Raw genomic sequence first — 25,936 nt, 5'->3', positions numbered from 1 at the left:
CCCTTGAGATTTTTATCTAAATATCAGGCTACAGATGATAAGATAGCTTATAAATTTCGGATAATAGTGTATACATTAAGGTTGGCAGCAACTAGTAAAGCCGTTAGACCTAATTTTAAACATCAATTCCATATTTCATAGGCTAAAAAAGAAAATACAAATGATGGATAACCAACATCTTTTTCTTTCATTTATCTTGTATTTAACTTAACCTAGATAACTCTCCAATTTTTCTTCCTACTAAAAATGCTAAAGCCCTAGCATTCAATATCACTTGGACCATAAATGGAGCATAGAACTTTAATTTAAATTTTCTACAATGATACATCGACAAATTTGATTCTATTACCTCCTTCAAAACAACGTTTTCCCCATTCAAGTAGTGTTCTTAATATAAAGTGCATAAGAAAATGCTTTCCCAATATCCTAATTATTGTAAGTCAATTCTTTCTGTTTCCAACAAGTTAAAAGATTTTTAAAGTTTTCGAAAGAAAGAAAGTTATTGAAAATATGGAGTAACAAGTTGGAAATAATGAAATCTGAAACTATTTTCCCAGTGAGTCAAGGCCAGCATAATGTCTTTTCTCGAATTGCTATCTAAAGATGGAATGCAATTCTCAGCATTCACATAGTATACCCCTAACCCAAAAGGTTCATGAACTGGGGGAAATTCCAAAGTTGAGGTTCCCCTTTTCTTCTGTATAATGAATTGTGTATATGATGATGACTGTAAGGTCTCAAATTGTTCACAACAAATCCAGATGACTAGTAATTGCATCTGGACAAGACTGAGCCTGCAAAAGCTCCAAACGGTTGAAGGGTGGAGCAAACTGCAATATATAATCTGCATCTGAAACAATGAAAATTCACACATTAGAAACTGGCATTGGAAGAAGTTTGTCCTTTATAACTGCTTTATGAATTGAAAGAAAGTTGGTAGAAGATTTACAAACATCATTTCTTTTATGTTTGCGCAACACCCTAAACATGAAGGGTCTAATAATACTCACTTTCTTTAACGGTTCCATACAGCCAGCATAATACCTCATCAGCAAAAGCCAAGCAGACTCCCCCCTGCCAAGCAAAAAAAAAAATTAATAATGAGGGGAGGTGAAGTCCTATTCAACATTTTTTATAAGCTGATTATGATTTTTGCGCTCTCTTGAGATGATACTAAATCATATTCTTAATTTTCTATGAAGAGTCGATTGCATGTACAAAAACAAAGTTTGCTAAAATGTGCCTTGATGTCTGAGAAGAAAATCAACATCTGGAAAATGCTAGATTCCTAGATACAAATGTCATTGCCAGGAGTTTACTGCAACTCAGAAATCCATATCCAACTATGCATCTAACGGCAGCTAAAATGTACCTGCCAGTAGTTCTTCATTTTTACTCTCTGTGTAATATCTTTGGTTCTAAGTCTTTCTGTCCGAACAAGACGACCAGAATCATCCCTGTATCACAGCTACAATATGTTAAATTAAGATGAAAGAAGGCATCGATCACTTCCAAGTTGAATTTTCGTTAGTCAAGCATGCAAAGAAACATAGCACAGTTCATGTTTACATTAGGTAACATCCATTTCATCTATTGTACGTAAAATGAGTTACTTTCCAGCACAATGTTTTAGTCTTAACTATTAAGAGAGATTAAGCCTGTAATTATATGAATACAATAATTAATTACCTAAATCCTATGACAATATACGGAACACCTGCCAGGAATGATTGAATCTGCAAGCAACAAGACTTTCTTGAGTCCATAGGACACATGAATTTCTTAAACATGGAGATCAACTGATGACCGCATAAAAATTCCGGACATATAGGAGACATACCCAAAATTTTAACAATTTCTCTCTCTCATATTTTTCCTCAGTATGATATTCCAACTGCATCAATAGAAATGATAGACTCATGTTGTGAAGCCAACACAAATAGTACTTAAAAAGGAGAACAGAAGCTGTGATTGAAGTTAAACACAGGGTAGCCAACCTCGCGACTTGTCTTAAGCTCCACATAAAAATTCTTTCCCTCATCAGTCGAATCACAGCAATCCATCTCAGCACCCATCAAGATCCGGTGGGCCCCTAATTTTGTCTTAATCACAGTACAAAATTCAACATTGGCATTGACATGATGTATCCCCTCTCCATCATCTCTAGTAGGATCTTCAGTGGCAAGGCTCTCAAAACAATATCCCCAATAACATCTAATTGCCAAAACATATAAAACTTAACGCTTGTGCAATGAAAAAATCAAAGTAATTAGATCTTTCTAATCAGATAAAGTAGACAGAAAATAATAGTGGGCTATGAATGCATGCCATTACAGTCATTTCGAGATCAATGCTTTCCTTGACCAAGATCCTTTCCATTTCCCCTGAGCTAAATAATCATGTCTTTATTGTATATGGGCCTTAGTCTTTCTCCATTGCAATTCAAATTAAAATTTACACGGCCAAGCTTAGTAAAATATAAATATGTAAGCCCTGTACCTCCTGCGATCTAAATCACTTTGCGGTCTTTCTGGTAGTTTATGTACATCAAGATAGACAACACCATTCCTTTTGTGCACCCCCATTTCCCAAGGCTCATGTCGGATATATGCTGTAGCCATAATCTGCAAAGACATTAGCTAGCTCATTAGATCGTCAAGTACTCAGCTAACGTTGAAAACTCACAAGGTTATTACCAGTTAGCTCACCAATTTCCAAATAATGATATAGCAATACTCTGACTAGAAGCAAAATAATTCAAAATGAATAAATACCTTGTTAAGATTGTTGCGGAACGTCTGCAAAGAATGAAAATGAACATGAAGATTAACAGCTAACCTTCTGAATTCAGCAATTAATTTGGCTATAAACAAAAAGATTACAAGAAAACATACAACATACCACAAAATGAATGTTGTTTTGAAGTTGGATACCTTTGTCTCTAATGCAAGCAAGAAGGTCACCAAAGCCTTCTGACCCTAAGTCTGCTCAAGGAATAAAAGCAAAAGAAAAAGGATAACTAACATAAACAAAAGCATACATACTTTTCAGGAACAAATCTTCAGAGTAGCATTCGAAATTATTACTTTCAAAATCGCAAACCAGAGGTTAAATTTACGGATAAATCACGCACCTTGTTTGGGAATGAATGTATCATAACCTTCATTCAAATCAGCCCCAACATCTTCAGAGATAAGACGCTTAAAAAGCCTCTAAATAAACAGGAAAAGAAAGTACTCATTAGCATAATATCATCACAACCTATTGCACATTCAGTCAAATGGAAAGAATCAAACAGAAGAGCAACAGATGGCTCACCACGCTACGATCATCGAAAAATACTTGTCCACCTTCTACACGACTATAACAGGCAATTTCACAAGGCTATAAAAAAATAAGGAAAAAAATATTCAGAAATGTACATCAAGAAAGGGAAATTCATACAATTATACCAAACTAATGTCGTAAGAGATAAAGAAACAAGATATTGACTTCAGTATTAAATCGAACCTGATCAAGACTCAAAACTGTATTATGATCTTGCTGTCTTTTACAGTTTTACCAAACAAACTTCATTTTTCTTTTCTTTCCTCACCACTTTCAACATTGTGAGAAAATCTAAAATTGAGCTTAAAAAAATTATCTCCATAATGATATGTTCGATCACTAAGCAAATCAACCATTAAATTGTTCAATGCAACTGCGGTGAAATATAGGAAAACGTTGGCATTTCTCTACCTCCTGAAAAGCAATACACTTTCTTGACAGAGTTTCTTCGCTCTTAGACAGCTTCATTTCAGAGACAAACCGTTCATCGTGGCGACCATTGGAAAACCTGTTTCCATACCCAAAATTTTGCCTCTGGGGATATGGTCCAGGACGAGGAAGAAGGCCGGCGCCTCTATCATTCTGATGCCCAGGCTGCCAGCGACCACGACCGCGGCCACCAAAACCCCCTCTACCCTGATTGTTCGTGTTGCGAATGGCAGGCAACACTGCCAGAGGAAACCAAACAAAGCAAAATCAGTACAAAAACAAGGAACTAATAGCTGGCTTAACTTTTTACAATTTTAAGATAATTTACAGAATTTTCATATCAACTGTTTATATGAAATCCTCAAGGCAATATTGATGTTACTCAAGAAGTTTAGTCTTATGTGCACTCCCAAGGACTTCTATATGTAGTGGTAAATAACTATATTTTTGTGGTTTTTTTTTTCTTTTTCTCTTATAAGTGCTAAGTTGTGCTATCTTTCCCCCTCATTCAGTCATTCTATGTTCTCTGGTGGAGCTAAAGGAAAGGGGAAGGGGTGAGAAAAGGAAAAGGTCTTAGCTTGCACTATAAAAGCTAAATCTCCACCTTTCCTTAGGGGGAGGATCAGTTGCTAGAAATAATCCATAATCATTAACAAGAACTTTCTTCTTTTCCCAATTGTTGCACCCAAGGATCAGCTAATCCCTCACTAGAAGTCTAGCTAGATTATTTTCTTTAGATTGCCCCCACTTCACCATTAAAACAAATTAAGGAAACAATTCAATCATGCCAAGTTCTGTAATCCACTTTAACAATTTTTCAGATGCTGTAATTGTTAGGATGAGAACCCTAAAGTGCCTTCGAGTTGAAGCAAATGAAGTTACACTCCCAAGTCCCAACACAAAACTTTTCTGAATCGTCAAAACTATATTTCTCACTTGGAATTATAATTTATATGCTCATTTTCTTTTTCTCCCATCAAAAGGGATATAATAAGATAGTAGCGATAGTTAAGCAACACATGAAGAACAATTGAGCAACATAAACTTTAAAAGTAAGTAAAATAAAAATAAATAAATAACGAAAACAGAGAGAATTATACCGGGAATAGGGTAAGGGCTTTTGACAAGGGTTTTACAATAATCTTCATTGTCAGAGCCAAACAGATCTTTATCTTCATACTCATCATCATGATCGTTATAATTAGCGTAAGAAGCCTTGTTACTTTGCTCCACCTCATCGCCGTTTTCGTCATCGTCATCTCCAGCGGCGGCGCCGCTGCTTGCCGTTCCGCTGCCGGAGGAGGTCGAGTTGGCGCCGCCGCCGCCTTCACCTTCAGTGCCGTTGGAGGTAGAGGCAGAGGACGAGGATGAGGATGAAGCGGAAGAAGAGGAGGACGACGACGGCGACGTTGAGCGGGTCCCATCTTGTTCGTTGTCGGAATCTTCGCCGAACAGGTCCTTCTCCGAGAAATCCATTTCTTTTTTTTTTTTTAACTATAGCTTCTGAGTTCTCATCTGTGTTTTTTTCAGTGTTAACATAGCGTTGTATAATTTGGTCATTGCAACTTTTTTATTTTTTAATTTTGTCTTATCCTATGGGCCATAAGTGACGGGCCTAGCCCATTACGATAATGCCTTTCTTGGCAAAATAACTTTTCTCTTGACAATTGGACTAGTAAAGTGGTCAATCCACTCGTATATAATTAAATAAAGTGTTAAAATTTAGAGTTAATAAAGTGCATTCAGTAATTTATTGGCTAATGAAAAATTTTTAAATGAAATTCAGTATTGCGATGAATTAGTTCTTAATCTGTTAGACTAAAGGATATCGTAAAAAACTAAAAAAATATTTAGATTTAATTTTATATATTTAATAATTTATTAATTAATATAAACTCTTAAACGAAATTTCGATTCGTGATGAATTAATTTAGGTCTGCGGGACTCATGTCGTAAAAAAAATTCTGAACAAAAAAAACAATGCAAATACTCTTCTTTGAAGCACCTGGGTGTGACATAATTCATGATTTGATCTTTTAACTCGGAATCGAAGTTTGAAAACACTTTGGGCACAAAAACATCTTATGGTCAGATACCTTAAGTGAATAAGAATAATACATGGCCAAGAAGCCCCACCATTTGGCATTAGATGCTTGAGAAAACAAATATATTCTCTTCTTTGTGCATGGTAGAACATATTTTTTTTCCTTGCCGAAATTTTATTTAATAACTAATAAATTATTATATACATAATTTTAATTTTAATTTTTAATATTTTTTTTGTTAAGCATATTAGACAGTCTCCAATCTTAAGCATTACATCTATATTTCACACACTCACACAACACTATCACACACTACCATGGATATTATAGGTTCTTAAACAACAACCAACCTCAGCTGGAATTTGAATTCGATACACCTTAGAATAAAACAAACATAATTTTTAACACTTATTTAAACAAACAAATAAATTAGTTGGTGAACTAACTTAAATTGGTTAAGGAGCACATATTCTAATATACATTTATTTTCATTTGGGCCTAATCTAAATTCGAAGAGGAAAAGGACTCATGTTATTTAGAATGAAAAATTTCATGTTAGTTAAATACCAAAAAAAAAAAATTTCATGTTAGTTCTAAACTAAGGAAAAACTTATTTATTTTATTTTTATGTCATTTTTTCAACCCTTAACAAACTAATTAATGTTTGATTTATTCAGGAATTTTTTAAATAAATAAATATTTTAATTACAGAAATAAATAATTTAAAATGTTTTTGAGCTTGTTTGGGTGAGTTTTTAAGAAAAGATCTTTTTTCGAGTTATCTTTTTTTAAAAGATATCAAAAAGTAAAAGTAATTTTATGTCTGGGAATCTCATACAAAAAGATCTTTTTATTTATCAATTATGTTTAGATATAATAATATAAAAGTACTTTTTTGTTTATTTATTACATAAAAAATATCTTTTTTAAGAGAAAAAAATCTTTTAAAAAAGATGTAAATTACAACTTCTCAAAAAAGATATTTTTTATTTTTCTAGTACTTTTACTTTTACTACTAGAAATTTGCCAAACACGCTAAAAAATAAAAAAATATATATTTTTCCATTGAAAAAATATTTTTGTTTATCAAAATAATGGCGTCAAAACAAACACTTTATCGATCTTCGTAACATGTCTTATCGAGTTCACATAATAAATAAGATAAGTATAAGCGTATCTCATTTACAGTATAAAAACTCTAAATTACCTATTTTCATAACTAAAATATTTATTTTATTTATTTAAAAAAATCCTGTATTCAGCAGTGTGGGATGATTTAATAATACAAAATAATGAAACTTTATTAAGATTAGATGAAATTGCACTTAATTCTTCAGTATTTTTAATTACGCTAACATTCTTTAATACTAATAAGCAGGTTCAATTTCTCTTAGACAATGAGCAATGAAAATTGAGAAATATGACTCACAAATGACAATAATATACTGGGAAAGGCTACCTATAATCAATCATTATATTAATAAACGCTTGTTATGTTAAAATCACTCTCATACTTTTAGTATGAAAAATAAAAAATAAAATGCCGCTTTAATCAACAAATTGCATAACCAAAATTGTGTGCTTTGTCTCGTCAAGCACCAACGTTGTCATCAACCTTAGAGTGAAATACGAAGCTTGGGAATGTTGTTGTTATGTCACTCAGGTATGGTAATGTCATTATTTTCAGCAATGATGGATTTTTTGTAACAAAAGCCTCCCATTCATTCTCGTCTATTTTCCCATCTTGGTTTGGGTCTGCCGCCAAGAAAGTCTAGTAAAAAAATATATATTATTTTATCAGAAATTTTATAACCAAAAAAATTAGAATCTGATCATTAATTTTCAAAAGAAAATTTTATCATAAAACAAATAAAAAAAAATAAAATCTATACAAATTATACACTCACCTTGTTTATAATTGTTTCTATCATCTCATCCGGTAACTTCATTTCAGATTCAGTGAGAAGTGCAAGTATCATTTCCTTTACCTATCACAAATCACACAAAAATAATCAAATTGCTCATAAATTAAGCAAAATGAAAACTGTTAAATGCTTACGATGATTATGAGAAGGTAGAAACTAAGATGCAGTTAATTTCACGTAAAATTAATAATTAAGAACCGTTAGATGAAAATTTCATTTAACGTCTTTTAACTATTAACTTCACGTGAAATTAACTGCACCTGAATTTTCACCTTATAAAAAAAATCGTTAGAATCTTCTTTACCTCATGGCGCTCTATAAAACCTGATTTGTCCAAATCGTAGAGTCTAAATGAAACTGCAAGAAAAATCCCAAATCAATATTAGTGATTATTAATTAAAGTCATAACATATATCACATATCATTATATTAATATTTTAATTATATTATAAACTTACAATCTATCTTGACTTTTTGAGGTGTATGTGGGTGGAAAACATTGAGTGCTCGAACAAAATCGCCAAAGTCGATAACTCCTTTCTTCTTTACATCAAATAAATCAAAGATCTGCATACAAATTCTAATATTAATTCTAATCATAAGGCGCTTATAAAAAATGGTGCTCATATTTAATTAAATAATAAATACATACTCGACTTGCAAAGAGATTGTCTTTTTCCTTGTTATTGAAAATTGCCAATATAAATTCTTCCTGCAAAGAAAACAACACTACATATTTATTAACCCAACAAGACCTAATAATAATTTAAAGAGGGAAAAAATAATTAATATACAATTGAAATGAAAATAACCTTGCTTATTAGTCCATCATCAATGACAGATCCACTAATACGTTTAAAAAGCTCAAACAGTGCTTCAACCTCACTAACACTAACTGAAAAAATAAATAAGAAATAAAATGTAATTTAAGTTTACATGAGCAAGCCAGAGAAATAGAACAATTTCCATGACAAATAAATTAAGTGGTAATCTTTTTGCTTTGTGCATCTAATTAACAGAGTAGGACTCAAAGAAAATCATTAACACCTATTATTAAATTATTAAAATAAAAATTAAGGTAAACAAAGCTATGATTGATAAACTTACAAACTGTTTGCTTCGAAAGACTCATTGGATCTTCTTCTTCCACGGCAATTTGTTTACTTACTTTGGAGCAAAAACAACCCATTTTTTGTAAATTAAAGAGGAAAAATGCGCCGAAGCAAGATGCCACAGTTTTACCTGTTACCAACGACGAATCCAGAAAATTTTAAATGCAGAAACAAAAATAAAAAAGAAAAAAATCTAAACAAATTCACCGAATTATATTAGTTAGTAACATACAACTCATCATTCAAAAAATTGCATGCAAATTGGGAGGTAGTTTTGCCCTAATTATTCAAAATGTTTAATCATTCAGAATATTAAAGAACAGAATTTCACGTGATGCAACTGGTAGCCCCTAATTAGCGATTAAATCTGCTAATTCTAAAAAAACAAAATTGAGCGCATTTGAACTTTCGGATAACTAATAATGATGTATATAAATTATAACTTAACCTTGAAACATTCATCGTTAACCTATTAATGAATCAAGTCATGGAAAATGGGTGCAAAAACTAGAAAAATAATTCTCCTAACATATAAATCAAATTAAACCATAGCAATGCTAGTGTACAATTGCATGCACGCACATGAATGATTATTCAACATTGAAAAAAAGAGAGAGACTCACAAATTGGAAATTGTTGTGGCGCAAGCACAAATTTGCGTGGAAGAATTTTTTGAAATTTTATAGAGAGAGAGGAATTAGGGCTTTGATGTTTGTTATTTTGGTTACATGAACAAGAAGTGCGTGCTAAGCTGGGAATATTCTAGTGTTGTACTATGTTTGGACACCCCAAATTTGGTTGTTCCTTTACACCGCTCCCAGTTCAGATTTGGAATGAAAACACACCTAAGAGGGTTTCCCAATTACAAGTTTACAACTACCCCCACTAGGAACAACAAAACATGCGAGGAACAAAAGGAAATATAAAAAAGTAAATAACAAATTCAAAAGCACGTGAGAATAATAAATAACAAATCCAAAAGCATGTGAGAAATATAGTCCTCATCCATTACTCAAAATGAGCTTAATTTAATTCGTTACTCAAAATGAGAATAATTCAATATTTATTGTATATATGATTAGTAATAATCTGACCTAATTCCGAGTTTATAAACGAAGACTATTATTAACTAAACCGTCATGATATTAATATTATTAGGGGTGTCCGCAGATCGGATATGACCGAAAATTCGATCCGATCTGCACAATTTTCATCGGATCGGATCGGATATGATATCCGCGATTTTTAGTGTCAGATCCGATCCGATCCGATCCGCAAATGTGCAGATCGGATCGGATATCGGATATATCCGCATAATTAAACCTTTTCTTTTTAATTATATTTCTACGTAAAAAATTTTAAGAAAAATATTTCTTTTATACTTTTAAACTTATTTATTCCTAAAATATTTTTAATCAAACTATTTCTGAATAACAAAAATAAAATAATACAATATATGAATAATAATTACTAACTAAAACATACAAACAAATAAATATAATACCAAACATATATTTATTTATTTTTAATTATTATTGTGCGGATCTGCGAATCCACGGATCGGATACGCGGATGTAGAGCAGATATCCACGATCCAATCCGCAAAGAGTGCAGATCGAATCCTATCCAATCCGATCAATTTGTGGATCGGATCGTATCCACAATTTTCGGATCGGATGCGAATATTTACCGCAGATCTGCAGATATAATCCAATCCATGAACACTCTTAAATATTATTTATAATTTAATTGTTACATAATATATTCTCTATCTCTTAATTAACCCGGATAATAAGTTCTAAATTATTTTACTATTATAATATACTTATTATACAGATTTAAATTTGTCTAAGCGTATCCACTCAACCTTTTTTAAGAAGTCGAGGTATATTTCATTTTCAAACAAGAAGAATGAAGCTTAATTCCTTCAAGAGTAGAGATATACATAAAAAAAAAAAAAAACTTAAAAAAGTTACCACTTATCACATAAGAACAAGTATATATTATCGTCTAATTTTTATTATGTGTGAATTTTATTACGTTAATTTAAAAATAATTAAATAATAATTTCACCAATCTTTTACTTTAGTAAATTCTAATAAAAAATTATAAATTCAAAATATTTTTAAATATTGTCCTAAATTAATATATTTAGCCATAAAATAAGATGGCATAACATAAGTGAAAAGGATAATACTATTTGTACTTTTTTATTTTGGTTTCTATACTATTTGTACATTTAAGTTGTCAATTTTCTTTTATACACCAAAACCTAAAAATAAAAATAAATCGAGATTATAATCTAATAATTAATTATATAGTAAAGAAAAGTAAATTTTTCACTCCTAAATTTAATGTTATTAGCCTTTTTCTATATGGTTTACTATATTATCTCTATATTTATTATTTACTTTTCATAGTGATGACCCATTATAAAAGTAATTTGAGAATAATATATATAATAAACAAGGAATTTAATTTATCTAATTTAAAAGTGACTCTTAAATTAAATATTTAAAAGAGTAAATATTATTTTTATTTTTTATCATTTGTCTAAAAGACAAAGAGATATTTCATAATTTAAAAATTTTTAATCAATTTTTAACTAATTAAGTAATTAGTTTAAGCAATTTTTATTATTGATCTAAATGATCCTGACACATCATTAAATTACTGTTTACAAAAATTGTTTATGCTAGCTAATGAAGTAATTGTCAACGAGCTATAACTTAAATGGTATAATTTTTCTATATTCATCTAAAAATCATAAGTTCGAATCTTACTCTTTGATAAAATTGTGAAAGAATAAAAAAAAGAAAAGAAAGCAAATTTTTATTGATTGTGGGTTGATTAAATTGAATTGTAAACTAGGAAGCAAGGTAGAAAAAATCGAGATTTTATGTGAAATCGAAAAAGTAAATAAAAAACGTAAAACGTAAAATCTTAACAAGATTTAAATCGTAAAATCGTCAGACTTAGTACAAATTTTGTAAAATCGATAAACTCATTTAAAATCGTATTATCGAAAGATTTTAAGAGTTAAATCGAGATTCTAGCTACTATGCTAGGAAGGCAAAACTATATATATAGAGCATTGTTTTATGAAAGATAAAAGCAAATAAAGATAAGATAAAGAAAATATAAGATAATAAAGACTAAAATTATAATTGAATTTATGTATTCTGTTGAGTTGAATTTGTAGGTCACGAGACTTTTTTATTGTTGTCATGGATTAAGATGAAAGTGTAGTTTAATACTCTTAATTAAAAAAAAACTAACTAATAATTAGAGATCAATTATAAATTTTTAAATTGTAAAAAGTTATTTTATTATTCAAACATATGAATTTTCCGTTTAAAAAAGAAACTTTAGAGAAAATGATTGGAGGTAACTCGAGTAAAAATTCGTAGAAGCGTATAAGTGTAGTTTACTCCAATTTAATGATTGGGCATTTTCAGTGGCCATTCTGACAGGTGTTGGGGACCGAATGACACGCACGTTTTATAGTTGTAACTCTCAACAAAAGAAAGCGATTCATTACCCGACATGTACTAAATTAAAATATTAATGTTTTAATAAAATATTTATAATAATAGATAAATTATATAAGTCAGTAAATTGATGTCATAATAAAAAATTGAATAATATAGAAAAACAATATTATAAAATCAACACTATAAGGACCAAATTTAGTCAATACTAAAACAAATTACTATATAAATATAATATAAATTTTATTAAAAATAAATTTTTGTTCAATTTAAAATTATTGTTTTTTATTAAATTCTAAATATTATTATTCTTAAAATTTTTAAAATTTTTTATGTTAAATATTAATTATAATATTAATAGTACAATATCAGCCATCAAAACTTTGTGTCCGATATAACAAAACAAAAATAGATAAAAGAAAATTTTTTGGGGTTCAACGTTTAGTATGTTTTGTTATTATTTGATCATTATAAATATGAAGTTATATTTAATAAATAAATTTAATTAATTTATGTGTATAAATTTTAAAAATATATATAAACTGTATTAATTTATATATAAAAATTTTAATAAATATAAGTATAAATCATATATTTATTGTATATAAAATTTTAATAAATATAAATATAAAAAATAAAATATAATTTTTGTTTTTTAAATTTGATAAAAAATTTAAAAATATTCATAAATTTTATTTCGTTTCAATTTTATTTTAAAAATTTTTGATTTATATTAAATATAAATTATTACTAATAAAAAATAATAATATTTGTTAGTGATATAATATTGCTCTACATAAAATACATGTGAAGTAATTGACAAAAATAGATAAAAACGTGTAACCCACGTTAGGTTGTTTTTCTTTTCTCTCTTTCTTTTTCTGTGGGTGTCAGTGTGATGGATGCTGTTAACTTTCTGTTGCAGCGCGTAGCGTAGAACTTAACTTAAAAGCGCGTATGCATCTTCCTAACGGAACGTTTCGGCTGCGTTGGGTTCTGTTCCCACTTCCCACTTTAGATTTTAGACAGTTACACCTTACATTACACATGTTCTCTCTCCGCGTTTCACCTTTGTTTCTTTTTCATCATTACTTACCTCCGTAAAGCCACTATTAAATAATAATAATAATAATACCACTTAACATTAATCTTCTAATACTTCCACTATATACTATAGTTATTTTAAATTTTATTAGCATATTAACAAGGATTGAACTTTGAAGGACTTGAGTCTTCCATTGGTTTGTGTTACTCAGGTCAACTCTATATACGTACTTCCTTCCACCTACTCTCTCCTTGTTTATTTTTATTTCATTTAATTCATTGTATTTTTAATGTGTTATGTGGATAGTGGGATATGGAGGAACGGTATGAGCCAATCAAGGACCTTGGTTCTGGAAATTTCGGAGTTGCTAGGTTGGCTAAAGACAAGAAAACAGGGGAGCTTGTTGCTGTTAAATACATTCAAAGGGGTAAAAAGGTAAATTAAATTAAATCTTCTTCTTCAAAGATCTATCTTTTCTGTCTTTGCAGTTTGCATTATCAAATTCAAAGCAAAAGTTTCAAGTTTCAGATTGATGAGAATGTTCAAAGGGAGATAATTAACCACCGATCTCTAAGGCACCCTAACATTATCAGGTTCAAAGAGGTAATGCTTTTTTTTTTTTTTCATTTGTGTCTAAATTTCATTGCATGTGCAACAATGTTGAATGTAAGATCTTTCTTCTGGAAGGTGTTTCTCACTCCAACTCATTTAGCTATTGTTCTGGAATATGCTGCTGGTGGTGAACTCTTTGGAAGGATTTGCACAGCTGGTCGATTTAGCGAAGATGAGGTTACAATTCAATTTTATTCATATCTTATATATGTATTCAAATTTTGTAATGAAATTATGGTTTTCATTGATTTCTTACGTTACAGGCAAGATTTTTCTTCCAGCAACTCATATCTGGAGTTAGCTACTGTCATTCAATGGTATAAGATGAAATAATTTATGGTTCACACTTCACATTTTGTTATTCTTACCATATTAAGCTTATTAGTTCTTATTTCAATGTGTGTTGTTACCTACTGTTGTAGCAAATTTGTCATAGAGATCTGAAACTGGAAAACACTCTCTTGGACGGTAATCCGGCACCTCGACTTAAGATTTGTGACTTCGGTTTCTCCAAGGTTAATGTCATTGAAATCTCACCAAAATTAATCTCTTAATAGTGTTGCTTCGTTATTGCTGTTGTTTGTAGCAAATTTCTACTTAACCAATGTTTAAAATCGCAGTCTGCATTGCTGCATTCGCAGCCTAAGTCAACAGTTGGAACACCAGCATATATTGCTCCAGAGGTTTTGTCTCGAAAGGAGTATGATGGAAAGGTATTCAAAGTTATTAGGAATTTGCAAAGAGTAATATTAGGAAATTAACTTTTTTTTTAGCATCAGCCAATTTTTTTTTAAATTATCTTTAGTCTTGATAACTATTTGGTAATTGTGCAGATTGCAGATGTTTGGTCATGTGGGGTGACTTTGTATGTAATGTTAGTTGGAGCATACCCATTTGAAGATCCAGAAGATCCTAGAGACTTCAGAAAGACTATTGGGGTCAGGTCTTATTCATAGCTTACAAGTTTTCCTTCCATGATGATTAACAGCATAAAGTGGTTGTAAAGTTTAAAGTCTTGCTTTGTTGGCAGAGAATAATGAGCGTGCAGTATTCTATACCTGATTATGTGCGTCTTTCTTCAGAGTGTAGGCATCTTCTCACTTGCATTTTTGTTGCCAATCCAGCCAAGGCAAGTATTATATTAGTCTATAAATATTGGATACTATAGTTTGAAATTTTATACTCTCTAAATGTTGGATAGGATACTTGTATTGTATACTAATCATTAAATAAATTATATGTGATGGTTTTTAAAGAGGATTACTATTCCGGAGATAAAACAGCACACATGGTTCCTGAAGAACTTGCCTAGAGAGATAATTGAGGCTGATAGAAGAATCAATGAAGAAAGTGGGAAGGAGGAGCCACCAAGCCAAAGTGTTGAAGAAATCATGCGTATAGTCAAAGAGGCAAGAAAACCATATCCAGGATTAAAATTGGATTCTGAAGATGCTGAAGTTAAAGAGGGACTTAATGTTACTGAAGACTCTATAAAACCTCTTTCATCCTTAAATTAATTGTTACTGTCTTTACTTTCTCTTGATTTAGGGTTATGTTTTATAAGTCAATATAATAATTACTAATTACTATATGAATTGAATTTTGTGATGCTAAGAATGTCAATGTTGTAACAAAAAAAATTAACATATTAGAATGCTTGATTAATCGAGCTATTATTCAGCTTACAGTATTTTGCTTTGTTGAATTTTTTTTTTTTTCTCTAATCATTGAGCTCAAATGCTCAATTATTTAGAATATTCTGGTTTTCTCTTGGAAACTATTTTATTTTATTTTAACAAATGGGTTCTTACAACACAGTCAAAGGTTCAAGTTTAATGAGACAGAAAACGACAAAGTATGTGACTCTCTCTGTCTTCGATCTTGAACTACTGAACCGATCGCATGAAGAAAAAATTGGCAACTTGGCATCCCAATTCCCAACCCAATCTCTCTAGATTAACTAAACTCTCTCTTGTTCTGATTATTCTATATCTCTCTTCTATTTAGCACCACTTTCAACAACTAATCATCCTCCTCTTCTTTCTTTTTTTTTGGGCGGTCAACGCCCTCTGCATTTTCCACTTCAACCAAATCCATCTCTTTCTTCTTCTTCTTCTTCTTCTTCTTCTTCTCCAAATGGGTCGCAAGCACGATGAAAAAAGTACCATTCTTTACAACCGTTTGATCCTTCTCTTGGTCTCCTTTGCTTCCTGCGGTTTCGTCTACTTCTTCCTCTCTGCGGTCCTCACCAAAAACTCGTCCATTTCTTTGTCTGCGTCGTCGTCGTTGGCATTGGTCGGAGAAGGAGGTGGTGGAGGGTGCTGCAGAGGGATTGAGAATTTGGAGCTATGGGGTGCTGCAGTGAAGTGGGGTTCTGATTTTAAGTTCAACAGCTCCGAAGATTGCTGCAACGCTTGCAAATCAATGTGCACCGGGAATGATGGACCATGCCTCTGTGACACGTGGGTGTTCTGTGGGAACCGTGAAGCTTGTGGATCCAAGTTCGGTGAGGTAATGTTATCTTTCTCAATGCACCTTTCACTCTGTTTTGATTCTTTTGTGTTAGTTTGACTTAGCAATGTTTTGAAGATCTGTGTATTTGTCATTTGGATGGACCTTTTTTAGGGCTGATTAGATAGATATAATATATTGTAATTAGATTCTTCTTGTGCTGGAATTTAAAATTTTCAGAGACTTATATAAATTAAATTCTATCTCCATGGATTATTCCATGCACTGCATAACATTTGGATGGTCGTTTTAATTCTTATGGTGTCAGTGTTTGAGTAATAGACTGCTATATAGTAACTTTCGAACGCACACATGGGAACATCCTAACTGTGATTCTAGATTCAACATCAAAATGAGGAGTTTCACTTTCTAGATTCAACATTGAGAGTGACTTGGTAGTTTTAACAAGAGGTCACAAAGTTAGAGAAGCAACTGATATTGTTGTGAAAGTTTGTTGATTGTTAAAATAGTTAGGTGCAAAAATAGATACATTAGTCTGCCTAATCCAAACTCGCTGCAAGATTCTGGCCCTATTATGGCTTGTATTAGCAAAGTGGTTTAAACTTATGAGACAAATTTTCAGGAAGTTGTTTTTCTTTTATGGCTTTCTGCAAATTCTTTCCGAGTGAATTTGTGAGCACCATAGTTAATTTTGATTAAGGGTTTTTATTCAGCTATTCTTGATTTTTGCTTCTGAAATTCAAATTTAAAATCTTTTAAGTTCTTTATTTCAGTGTTGGTTGAAGAAGCAGAAGGACAGCTTAGCCCCTGAAAAGCAAGATGGTGGGCCTCCAGGGGAAGAAAATTATTGGATTTCTGGTCTCATCTTTGGAAAAGGAGAGGTAAGAGAAGTTGGATTTTCTTAATCAATGTTTCTTTAGTTATGAAAGTATTGTTTGTTACTTAAGGCTTAACCTAGAGAAAATTATGAAATATTTCCGTTCTTGGCCTCTGCACTTAACTTTCTCCAGGAATCAATCTTGGTTGTTTGTACCAAGCTTTGTTGTCTACTCTTAAGAATTTGGTTGGTTCTGTATTGTGATGTGTGCTACATGGTAAAATGAAAACATCAAATGTAGTTTCAAACATTATGTTACATATAAGCGGGTGATGGGATGAATCCAATATGTATGAGTAACGCGTCAACTTTGTCATCTTTTGTGTGACCTGTGTCTTTATGATTGATTAATTGGGAATCATCTTAAGTGATAACCTGTGTTTCTAAAATTGTTATCCTCTTTGTTAGTTTGTCTTTTCAATCCTTTTATTATGCATTACACTGTTGGGATTCAAACAACTTATGAAGGATTATCTTATGTATCAACATTTTTTCTTTATCTTTCTTTCAGGGTATTATTGCAATGGAAACTGAATTTGGAACTCTTCATATGAAAGTAAGTGATCATGCTTTCAGGACCTTTAATATACCGATATGATCACATCAGTTAAACCTTATGAAAGAACATCTGAACTTAGATTACAGGGAAAATGAAGTGTATGTTGTAAGCATTAGAATGTTGTCTTTCTTTCCCAGATTTTTAAAAATAATTACATGAAAGGATTGATTGACTAAACTTGCATGCTGCAATATGCCATTGTGAATGTTGAACTAAGTATATCATTTATTTGATGCAGCTTTTCCCTGACTGTGCTCCACACTCAGTTGCATACATTCTAGAGTTGCTGGCATTGCGCCACTGTGCAGGTTGCCAATTTTACCGTGCAGAGAGCCGAGGTGAATCATGGGATTCAGAAGGAAACCACATAAAAAATGTAAGCATATTTCCATCCAATGCATGATATGCATTTCCATCTATGTCATTTCTGCATTGTAACATTATCATCTGCCAGTATCGTTATCATCTAAGAAACTTATGTTCCTTTCATACACATTGTGAATTACTGATCTAAAGTTATATATTATTCCCATGTTCATTGCCTCAATGCAAGCCATAATGTTAGTAGTACTGAATGATAGTAAATGCATTTTGAATTCCCAGGCTGCTTTTGGTCCCCCTTATGCATTGATTCAAGGGACACTTGAAGCACAAGGCACGACATTCAAGAAACTTCCTGCTGAAGATTGTCCCACAATAAGAAGGGGCTCAGTTGCATGGATTGGTCCTGGCCCAGAATTCTTTATTAGCTTAGCTAACCATGCAGAGTGGAAACATGAATACACTGTCTTTGGTTCTGTTCTTCCAGAAGACTTGCATGTTGCTGAGAAAATTGCTACCCTCCCTACAGCATCAGATGTTTGGAACAACATTAATGTCACCGTTTTGGAAAGACCTGTCCCCTTGTCGCTTGGTAGAATCAAGAAGAGGCATGAAGATTAAAAAAAGATAAGCCAAAGTTGCTATTGCATACAAGGATTGCAATTCTTTTTTGGTTTGAAAAGCTCACACTTTTTTTTCTCCTTTCACATCCTGTGTATTAAACGTTTATGTAACTTAGTCACTTTTTTATATTAATATCAATATTATGTTATTGGATGAATTTGTGCTGTAACTCTAAGATCTTAAGTTTGATTGCATAGATGAATTTGAAGTGTAAAATAACAATACAAAAAGGAGCAGTTCAACATTAATATCCGGGAACATTTTTCATTGAGCTATTAGAAGAGGTAACAGCATTAAATGATAGTCCTTTGTTTTTGCTAATTGACCATCATAGTAAGCCTGAACGATAACATCAATGAATATATATAGAGAGAGATATATAACTACCTAGCATAGGACTAGTAGAGAACCCTATGAATAAGTACATCAAATGGGTAATATTACACTACACTGGAGCTAGTCTCAGAATTCTCTTGTGGTGATCTAACTACCATGGAAAGCCATGACATGGGGCTGCTTGTTTGATACGGTGATCTCGCAGCAATTCTGCAAATACACAACAAAATTTTGAAAAAAAAAAGTCAATTTCAATCAATGGATCTTAAGAGAAAAATCAAGTCATTACATTTTTCATAAATGCCTTTTTTTTTTCAGCAAATTAGACAAATTTAGGTCTGAATCAGTTTAGATATAAATTGGATTCTCATATTATTCGAATTCCTTGCCACGTTACAGCACCAAATTAAAGAATTGAATTCCAAACTTGCGTTCAAAACCCTAATTAATGATTCAAATTCTCAGGTTCTATTAAGAAACAAAGAATCAGAGAAAATCCATCTTTCTTACCTATCCTTTCTCTTCTCCAAGAATCGGTGTAGTGAAGCTTTCCTAGCAAGTGGTAGATCTGAACATGAAAGGAAATTCATGAATCACAAACCATGAGATGTAAAACAAATTGAAGCAAAACCTAAAAAGAAATTAAAATTACCAGAAACAACGGATCTGGAAGGTGGTTGAGGATGCTGATCCTTAACCGAATTGTTGGGAATGGTAGCAGGAATCATAAAAGGAAACGGAGAAGTTGGAGGAGCAACACAAGAACTTGTATTCCGAACCACATCATTAGGTAGCGAAGGAAATGAACATCGCCGAGCCACTCTGTAACCGTAATTATTATTATTATTGATATTGTTTTTGTGATGGTTTGATTGCGAGATCGTTGATGATGAACCTTTGCTTGCAAGACACATCATCTCTTTCACTTTCTCCGCTTCAATATCATCGAACACTATAACTTCACCGCCATAGAAGATTGTCAACTGTGAACCTTTATTCTCGTTATTCGTCACAGGAACCTTCTTCATCACGCTGTACAACATTCAATAGATTGATCCAATGAGAAAATTTGCGTAATTCTATGTAGAATTATTAGATTTATTACTAAAAAATTATACATCAAAATAATTAATTCGTATATATACCTGGAGTTTAGAAAGGTTGGAATTTCTTCCATGGTGAGGTGAGAATTACGGTATGAAAGTTGTTGAGAGAGTAGATTCAAAGCAGGAAGGTTCTTTGGTTTCATTGTTGAAATTCAAATACACACAAGAAAGGGGGAAACAAGAAACAAAAGAAGAGGAAGAGGTGGGTGGTGAAGGGTAATGGGCAATGAAGCTTATCTTCATTTTTTTATATGTAAAGAGTGATGGGAGAATTAAAGCACGAGTAATATGTGGGGTTTAGGGTATGTTATTTAATTATTATTAAATGTGAAGAAGGCTACTTGTGATGGAGACTGGGCCAGTGGTGTTTTTAGAACAGTGGGTGTCCACTTGTATTGTCACATCGCCATTACTTGATTCATTGGTTCAGGACTATTTGGTATTGAAAGAAAATTGAGCACGTGTTATTTGCGTTGCTTAACATGGGGGGCACAAATTGTCCTACTCTTCTGTTTTCGTTTTCAAATCTACTAACCTAAAGTTTAAAAATAAAAGGAAAAAAAAAAAAAAACTTAACGTTTATCACATGCGGACATGCCTGATGCCTCCTTCTTCTACTTGACGTGTCCGCATCACTTTACTATTTATGACTGTTACCCTAAAAATAATGTTATGTTATTAATGTTACTTATTATTTTATTGTATATTAAATTGACACATTTTTTTAATTAATATTTAGATGGGTATCGAACATTATATTTACGTTCTAATTTGATCTTCAAAATTTTGAATAAATGGTCAAATTAGTCTCTAAAAGATTATTCATTTTTTAAATTAGTCCTCGAAAAATTTTTTTAATCAAATTCATCATTTAAAGATTTTAAATTAGTCATGTTAGTTCTTGTGTCACTTTTTTTATTGATGGTGTCAAAATTTGCTAATGTAAGTATGTAACGTGTTAAATGACACTCCAACATACGCTTAGAAGTCTTAATTGACTATTAACAAGATTAATTTATGAAATTAGATCAAATTAACTCTAAATTAAAAAATTCTAATGCCTCAAATTTTCTCTTTAATTAGGTTTTGATTTGATCTAATTTCATAAACTAATCGTGTTAATAGTCAATTAAGACTCTTAGATATATGTTGGGATGTCACTTAATATGTTATATTAACAAATTTTGACACTATCAACAAACAAAATGACAGAAGAACTAACATGACTAATTTAAATTTTTTAAAGAACGAATTTGATTAAAAAAAATTTTCGTGAACTAATTTAAAAATTGAGTAATCTTTTAATAACTAATTTGACTATTTACTCTCAAAATTTCATTTTACTTAAAATAATCTTTTAACTTAGTATTTAAAACTCAAGTTACTTTTTAGCTTTATTTTTGTCATAGAATAAAATGGAGTGATAGCTATCTGATTAAACTTCTTAACAACTACGGATATTTACAGGTTTAAATAATCCGATTACTCATTCGAACACAACCTGAACTAATTAAATTAATTTTAAAATTGATAGATAATCGAGTATAATCAAGTATAAGTCACTTGATGACACCTGACTATAATTGGTCTAGGTATTGAAATTGAGAGAACGGAACTCAAACCAAATTTATAAACCAAAAACTTTTTTATTAAATAACAAATATAAATTAAAGAAAACTCTAAAAGAGTAACCATTTCATCGTTTCTTTCTCTCCCCCGAATTAAAGAACCCTAATAGACCTCACACCCTCACTCACTCATGGCGGTAGTCACTCACTCAAGGCGTTTTTTTTTCTCTCCCCACGGCAGTTACTCGTTCACAAGACAGTCACTCACTCAAAATAGGGGTGTGCATGGGTCAGATAAGACCGGGTTTGATGTGATCTAGACCTGACACGAAATATATACCGGACCTATTTATTAGACCCGAATCCGACACTAGATCCGATGAAACCTATACACTTTCGGGCCACAATTATACCGGGTACAAACCAGGTAAAAATCGGGCTGTTAACATTACATTACCTTGATACCTTCTTATAAGCTAGCATGTGAAAATATCCAAATTTGCAAGACTTCAACCATTATTTAACATGTTAAAATTCACTTAAAAAAATATAACAAGAACTAACTCTTCTCTAAAATTAAAGCATAATCATAATCAATACTAATATTATCTAATAACACCAAATATTTAAATCAATACTGTTCGGTGGTCGGGTTCCGAACAGGTCGGGTGGACAGATGTAGGGGTGAGGGCGCCTTAACTTGGGTCGCACTGCTTGCGGGTTGTCGAGTAGCCGAGCACTGGTCGTGGAGAGATGATGAGGGGGGTGCCACCTGCAAAGACACTCCGACGCTCAAGTCAGCAATGTGCAGGCGGGCAGAGTGATAGGGTCAAAGGATGTGACGTACCTCGTGGGAAGAGCCAATCTTCCCCTTATATAGATGTCAGTAGTGGGCCCCTCATGGGACAGGCCCATATCCCCAAGGACGTTGTCCTGCAGCCGTGTGTGAGCCGTACAGGACGCGTGTCCGGGTCGGTTGGAGGGCGCGTGTCCGGGTCGGGTATTGCTTGGGTCGGGTCGACCCGTGCTGATTTTGGGCCGGGCCGTAACAAATACAAATAACACAATATTATACATTAATTAGTCTAAAATTTTATGCATCTTAAACATAAAACATTAACTTATAATCTTATAATAACTAATAACACAAAATATTAATGTTTACAATACTTAAATTTCACATAAGAATAATCATCATCCATCACTAATAACACAAAATATTAATTGTGTATGATGATCGGGCCGATTTTGTGTGACCCGAGCCATGGCCCGGACTTGATCCGAAATAATGACCGGGTCTATTTTTGAGACTCTTACTCGACCCTAAACCCAATAAAATCACACCAAATTAGTCCCTAAAATATTCGAGACCGAACAAGGCCATACACACCCCTAACTCAAAACAACAAATGTTCTTGTCTTCGACAGCAATCGTCCTCATTTCCAGCAGCAACCTGGTAGGCAGTAACCCCAACTCGGCAATTCTCAAAGTCATCTTTGATCTCATGCATCGTCTATCAAGTCGTCAATAGCATTGCGTGATTTTTGTCTCTTTGGTCTGTGGAGATCGTCTTCTCCGATCTATGGTGGTTGTTTTCTTCGTCATTGTCACGTTGATTTCTTCTCTTGTAAGCTTTTAATTTTTTCATCTTTTTCTCTTGAAAAAGTATAGGTAATTAACAATATTTTTAAATAATGTGTGAATAATATGAATTAATAGGATTAAAAGAATAAATTTAATTAGTAGTATTAAATTACTTTTATTTGATTGGTGATTGTTCATATTATTCAAGATAATCATTGTTTACCTAACATTCTCCTTTTTTCTTTTATTTGCCTAAATTTTTTCGTCTTCTCTTTTTTGTTTACCTAACAATAAATTTTTCTGTTGTTAACTTGTTATAAAAAATTGGTCTCTGATTTAATTATGATTTTAGTTTTTGTTCAAGTGTTTGATCTTCGTTTTTGACATTTGCTAATTTCTTCAATTATATGCTATTTTTTGAAAGTGATAGTTCTTCTCTTGAATATACTTAGTTGATGAGATAAATGATTATGGCCTGAAGGATTTTGAAGGCTTATTACTACTCTTGCATTTAGTTTTCAAAATATTTGAATTTTAATGTGCTTATTGTTTGATGTTCATTTGTTTGAATTTTAACGTGTTTAGGCTATAGGTTATGATAATGACTTATTTATTTGACTATAATTGTTGACTATTATAGATATTTTATTATTATTAGAGTATTATTGACTTCTTAATCAACATATTTATCATATTTACCTTATTTTTAAACGTTTCTCTTTTTTTTTTTTAATTTCAATTTATTCAGGCACCCAATTACCTGAATCAAACTAATTCGATGTTAATCGAACTGGTTTAATTCTAGGCTTCGAGCATACTTACAAAAAAATATAAAATTAAACCGATTCAAACTAATTATAATTTAATTAGTTCGGTTCTTATTTTCTTCCAAACTCAAACTAACTCAATTCATGAACACCTCTATAAACAATTATTTAAAATAAAAATTGAAAATTTTTTTTCTTAATTTACTCTCTACAAAATATTTAAGACCCTAATCCTAATTTAATTTAAGAATTTTAAAGACTTCTTAAGAGTAAATTGAGGTCAAATATTTCAATTATTATATAGATAACTGTTAGGAAATATAGTGTGCAACCCTTATTCTATTAAAGTTCTCAATAAGTCGTTAACAGCTCTATAATTAAAATAAAATTAAAGACAAACGTGAGTCTATAATGAAAATAAAATCAAAGACAAACGAGAGTGACAGATGTTGATACGAAAAAAAGATAAACAAAATGACATCAATTAAAATTGAATAAGAAAGATATATTAAAATTGAAATAGAAACAAAAAATATAGGTTAAAATTGAATATAAAGAGAATCATTTTACTTATATCCAATTTTTTGATGTAATAAAAAATGGACTCCTTAACCTAACTTGTTAACATCATAATTTGGAAATTGAATCGAAGGAACTCCTCAACTTTTTACTCAATTTTTCGTGCAACAAGAGAGGAACTCACTCAACCTTACTTGTCCACACTATGATTTCATCACGAAACCAAAAAATACTTTGGCACTTCTAATCACTCAATACGACTACAATAACTAAGAAAGTATTTATAACTTCTTATTAGGTTAAAAAAAAAAACCTAAAGCCTACAGACATAATACACAATCTAATAACTAAATAAACAAAAATTAAAATATATTAAAATAAACTAATAATTTTTAAATAATATTTGATCTCTTCATATCATGAATATTTGAAGCACGTATCATTCTCATCCTCTTAAAAAAAATTCGTCCTCGAATTTTGTAGCTGAAAAAATAATATATGAAAAGAGACAAATATAAAACAAGATAATTTCTTCTTTTTTTTTTTGCATTGTATTTTTTTAATATAAAATTAACAAGAAAGGCAAGATAATAATGAAAAACAAACAAGAAAGACGAGAACATAAAGAAGGACGTGAGAGATACTTGACTCTTTTTTTTATATACAAGAATAACAGATATAGATTAATAAGGATTAATCTAATACTTAAATTCTGATGCTAAATGATATAAAAAAAAATATAAATAAAATGACATGAATTGAAATTGATAAAAAAAGATACAAATTAAAATATAAAAAAAGATAGGTTGAAATTGAATACAAAAATAATTACTCTACTTATATTCAATTTTTTGATACAGCAAGAAATGGATTTTTTAACCTAACTTGTCCACATCATAATTTGAAAATTGAATTGAAGAAATTCATCAACCTTTTATCCAATTTTTCGTGCAACAAGAGAGGGCCCACTCAAACTTCCGTATTCACACCATGGTTTTATTATGAAACCAAAAAATGCTTTAGCATCTCTAATCACTCGATACGGCTACAATAGTTAAGGATGTATTTATAACTTTTTATTAGGTTAAAAAAAATCCTAAAATCTATAAATATAAAGTCCAATTTAGTAACTAAATAAATAAAAATTAAAATAAACTAATAACTTTTAAATAATATTGGATCTCTTCATATCACAAGCATTTAAAGTACGTATCAA

At 31.3% G+C, this 25,936-nt stretch overlaps 5 protein-coding genes across 9 annotated transcripts; 2 read left to right on the top strand and 3 right to left on the bottom strand.

Moving 5' to 3' along the window:
- Window positions 1-327: 327 nt before the first annotated feature.
- LOC130982746 (NAD-capped RNA hydrolase DXO1) lies at window positions 328-5,285 on the bottom strand. Its single transcript, XM_057906823.1, has 13 exons — window positions 4,857-5,285; window positions 3,739-3,995; window positions 3,319-3,384; window positions 3,134-3,212; window positions 2,902-2,984; window positions 2,775-2,798; window positions 2,500-2,624; window positions 1,998-2,214; window positions 1,841-1,894; window positions 1,690-1,736; window positions 1,373-1,457; window positions 1,011-1,074; window positions 328-850 (listed from the first exon to the last, which is right to left on the bottom strand). The coding sequence occupies exons 1-13, from the start codon at window positions 5,230-5,232 to the stop codon at window positions 747-749; spliced, it is 1,581 nt and encodes a 526-aa protein (XP_057762806.1). The 5' UTR covers window positions 5,233-5,285; the 3' UTR covers window positions 328-746.
- A 1,975-nt stretch (window positions 5,286-7,260) lies between these two features.
- LOC130982474 (calcineurin B-like protein 1) lies at window positions 7,261-9,728 on the bottom strand. The gene is made up of 8 exons (XM_057906491.1): window positions 9,462-9,728; window positions 8,834-8,968; window positions 8,539-8,621; window positions 8,379-8,438; window positions 8,185-8,293; window positions 8,031-8,083; window positions 7,709-7,789; window positions 7,261-7,572 (listed from the first exon to the last, which is right to left on the bottom strand). Exons 2-8 carry the CDS (start codon window positions 8,913-8,915, stop codon window positions 7,393-7,395), a joined length of 648 nt encoding a protein of 215 aa, XP_057762474.1. The 5' UTR covers window positions 8,916-8,968; window positions 9,462-9,728; the 3' UTR covers window positions 7,261-7,392.
- Window positions 9,729-13,376: 3,648 nt separating this feature from the next.
- LOC130981914 (serine/threonine-protein kinase SAPK3-like) lies at window positions 13,377-15,734 on the top strand. 5 transcript variants are annotated; one of them, XM_057905674.1, is made up of 10 exons: window positions 13,377-13,585; window positions 13,681-13,809; window positions 13,890-13,977; window positions 14,062-14,163; window positions 14,250-14,303; window positions 14,409-14,501; window positions 14,607-14,699; window positions 14,820-14,924; window positions 15,017-15,115; window positions 15,243-15,734. In XM_057905674.1, exons 2-10 carry the CDS (start codon window positions 13,700-13,702, stop codon window positions 15,501-15,503), a joined length of 1,005 nt encoding a protein of 334 aa, XP_057761657.1. In that variant the 5' UTR covers window positions 13,377-13,585; window positions 13,681-13,699; the 3' UTR covers window positions 15,504-15,734. The 5 variants fall into 5 exon arrangements, with proteins under 5 accessions (XP_057761657.1, XP_057761654.1, XP_057761656.1 ...); XM_057905671.1 differs by having other exon boundaries at window positions 13,903-13,977; window positions 15,243-15,690; XM_057905673.1 differs by having other exon boundaries at window positions 13,488-13,600; window positions 13,903-13,977; window positions 15,243-15,694.
- Window positions 15,735-15,885: 151 nt separating this feature from the next.
- LOC130981915 (uncharacterized) lies at window positions 15,886-19,045 on the top strand. The gene is made up of 5 exons (XM_057905676.1): window positions 15,886-16,497; window positions 17,232-17,339; window positions 17,847-17,891; window positions 18,133-18,270; window positions 18,498-19,045. Exons 1-5 carry the CDS (start codon window positions 16,123-16,125, stop codon window positions 18,834-18,836), a joined length of 1,005 nt encoding a protein of 334 aa, XP_057761659.1. The 5' UTR covers window positions 15,886-16,122; the 3' UTR covers window positions 18,837-19,045.
- A 31-nt stretch (window positions 19,046-19,076) lies between these two features.
- On the bottom strand, window positions 19,077-20,553 carry LOC130981916 (protein TIFY 10b-like). Its single transcript, XM_057905677.1, has 4 exons — window positions 20,321-20,553; window positions 19,828-20,207; window positions 19,686-19,743; window positions 19,077-19,385 (listed from the first exon to the last, which is right to left on the bottom strand). The coding sequence occupies exons 1-4, from the start codon at window positions 20,422-20,424 to the stop codon at window positions 19,280-19,282; spliced, it is 648 nt and encodes a 215-aa protein (XP_057761660.1). The 5' UTR covers window positions 20,425-20,553; the 3' UTR covers window positions 19,077-19,279.
- Between the last annotated feature and the right edge of the window lie 5,383 nt (window positions 20,554-25,936).

Source organism: Arachis stenosperma, chromosome 5, assembly GCF_014773155.1.
Source record: "Arachis stenosperma cultivar V10309 chromosome 5, arast.V10309.gnm1.PFL2, whole genome shotgun sequence".
NCBI classification, from domain to species: Eukaryota; Viridiplantae; Streptophyta; class Magnoliopsida; order Fabales; family Fabaceae; genus Arachis; species Arachis stenosperma.
Note: the sequence above shows the minus strand (reverse complement) of the source record. Positions and strands in the feature narration are given on the sequence as shown.